This window comes from Borostomias antarcticus (genome assembly GCF_949987555.1).
Source record: "Borostomias antarcticus genome assembly, chromosome: 14".
Taxonomy (NCBI): domain Eukaryota; kingdom Metazoa; phylum Chordata; class Actinopteri; order Stomiiformes; family Stomiidae; genus Borostomias; species Borostomias antarcticus.
The window spans coordinates 13,922,631-13,924,075 of NC_140247.1; the positions used below are offsets into that span (position 1 = coordinate 13,922,631).

General features: G+C 61.9%; 1 protein-coding gene across 1 annotated transcript in view; it reads left to right on the forward strand.

Annotated features, from left to right (window-relative positions):
- Positions 1–1,096, forward strand: part of LOC311317411 (sphingosine kinase 1-like) — a gene marked incomplete at both ends in the record, with an annotated part of 11,189 nt that extends 10,093 nt beyond the window's left edge. Inside the window, one exon of the mRNA XM_084448494.1 lies at positions 193–1,096. Within this exon, the coding sequence (XP_084304620.1) occupies positions 193–1,096 (904 nt within the window). The remainder of the gene's footprint in view (positions 1–192) is intronic.
- Between the last annotated feature and the right edge of the window lie 349 nt (positions 1,097–1,445).

Consider the following 1,445-nt stretch of genomic DNA (forward strand, 5'->3'; position numbering starts at 1 on the left):
CAGTCTGAATTAATACTTATTCATTCATATTAATTCATTCATTCATTAAGTCATTCATTCATACACATTCATTCATATTTATTCATTCCTTAATACATTCATACATTCATATGTAGGTGTAGAGAGCCTCCACGTTCTCCTGTGCTGTGTGACCTGAGTGCTGCCCCCTGCTGTGCGCTGTGGTCCCTGCAGGTCTCCCCAGGCCTGGGCCGAGGACCTCCTGCTGAGCTGTGGCTTCCTGCTGTGTAAGGGTCTGGTGGGCCGTCTGGACCTGGTCTCCGTGCACCTCCCCTCCGGGCCGCGCCTCTTTTCCTTCCTGTCGCTGGCCTGGGGCTTCGTGGCCGACGTGGACATCGAGAGCGAGAAGTACCGGTACGTGGGCGCCGTCCGCTTCCTGATGGGCACACTCATGCGCCTGGCGTCTCTCAGGGTGTACCAGGGCCGGCTGGCGTACCTGCCCGCTCAAGAGCTCCCCCAGGCCCCCCCGGCCGCTGACTCCGCCCCTCCCCGCCGCCCCTCCCTCTGCTCCTCCATGCCGTATCGAGCGAACCCCGACCCCGACGGCTCGCCCAATCAGAACTCCCGCCACAGCTGCGGCGTGACGACCAACTCCAACCAGAACCCCGTCGCCATCCACAACTGCTCCAACTCCTCCTCCTCCTCTTCCTCCTCCTCCTCCTCCTCCCGCCGGACCGGCCCCCCGGACCTCCTCCTGCCCGGGCGCGGCCAGCCCGTCCCCGCCTCCTGGAGGGTGGTGGAGGAGGAGGACTTCGTCCTGGTCCTCGCCATGTACCAGTCGCACCTGGCTGAGGACCTGTGGGCCGCCCCCGGCGCGGCGGCGGACGACGGCGTGATCCACCTGCTATACGTGCGGGCGGGCATCTCGCGGGCGGCGCTTCTGCGGCTCTTCCTGGCCATGGAGAGAGGCGCCCACCTGGCCGCCGGCTGTCCGCACCTGGTGTACGAGCGTGTGGCGGCGCTGCGCCTGGAGCCGCTGTCCCCCGGAGGGATCATCACGGTGGACGGCGAGCTGGTGGAGTACGGGCCGGTCCAGGTGCAGGTGCACCCGGGCCTGGCACGCATCATCACTGGCTAGGACCGCAGAGACAGGGACCGGTCCCGTATCCTTCATACCGGACCGGTTACTCTACCTGGCTGGCCCGGTCCAATATCCTTCATACCGGACCAGTTACTCTACCTAGCTGGCCCGATCCCATATCCTTCATACTGGACCAGTTACTCTACTTAGTTGGTCCGGTCCAATATCCTTCATACCGGACCAGTTACTCTACCTAGCTGGTCTAGTTCCAAATCAAATCCTAGGCCCTGTGTACACTCTGGTATAGTAGAGATCTGATTGGCCAGATTAATCACTGGCTGAGTCCATGGACACCCCTTCCCGCTGGCCTGGTGCCAAATAAAAACCTCATAGGACCTAGTCCCAT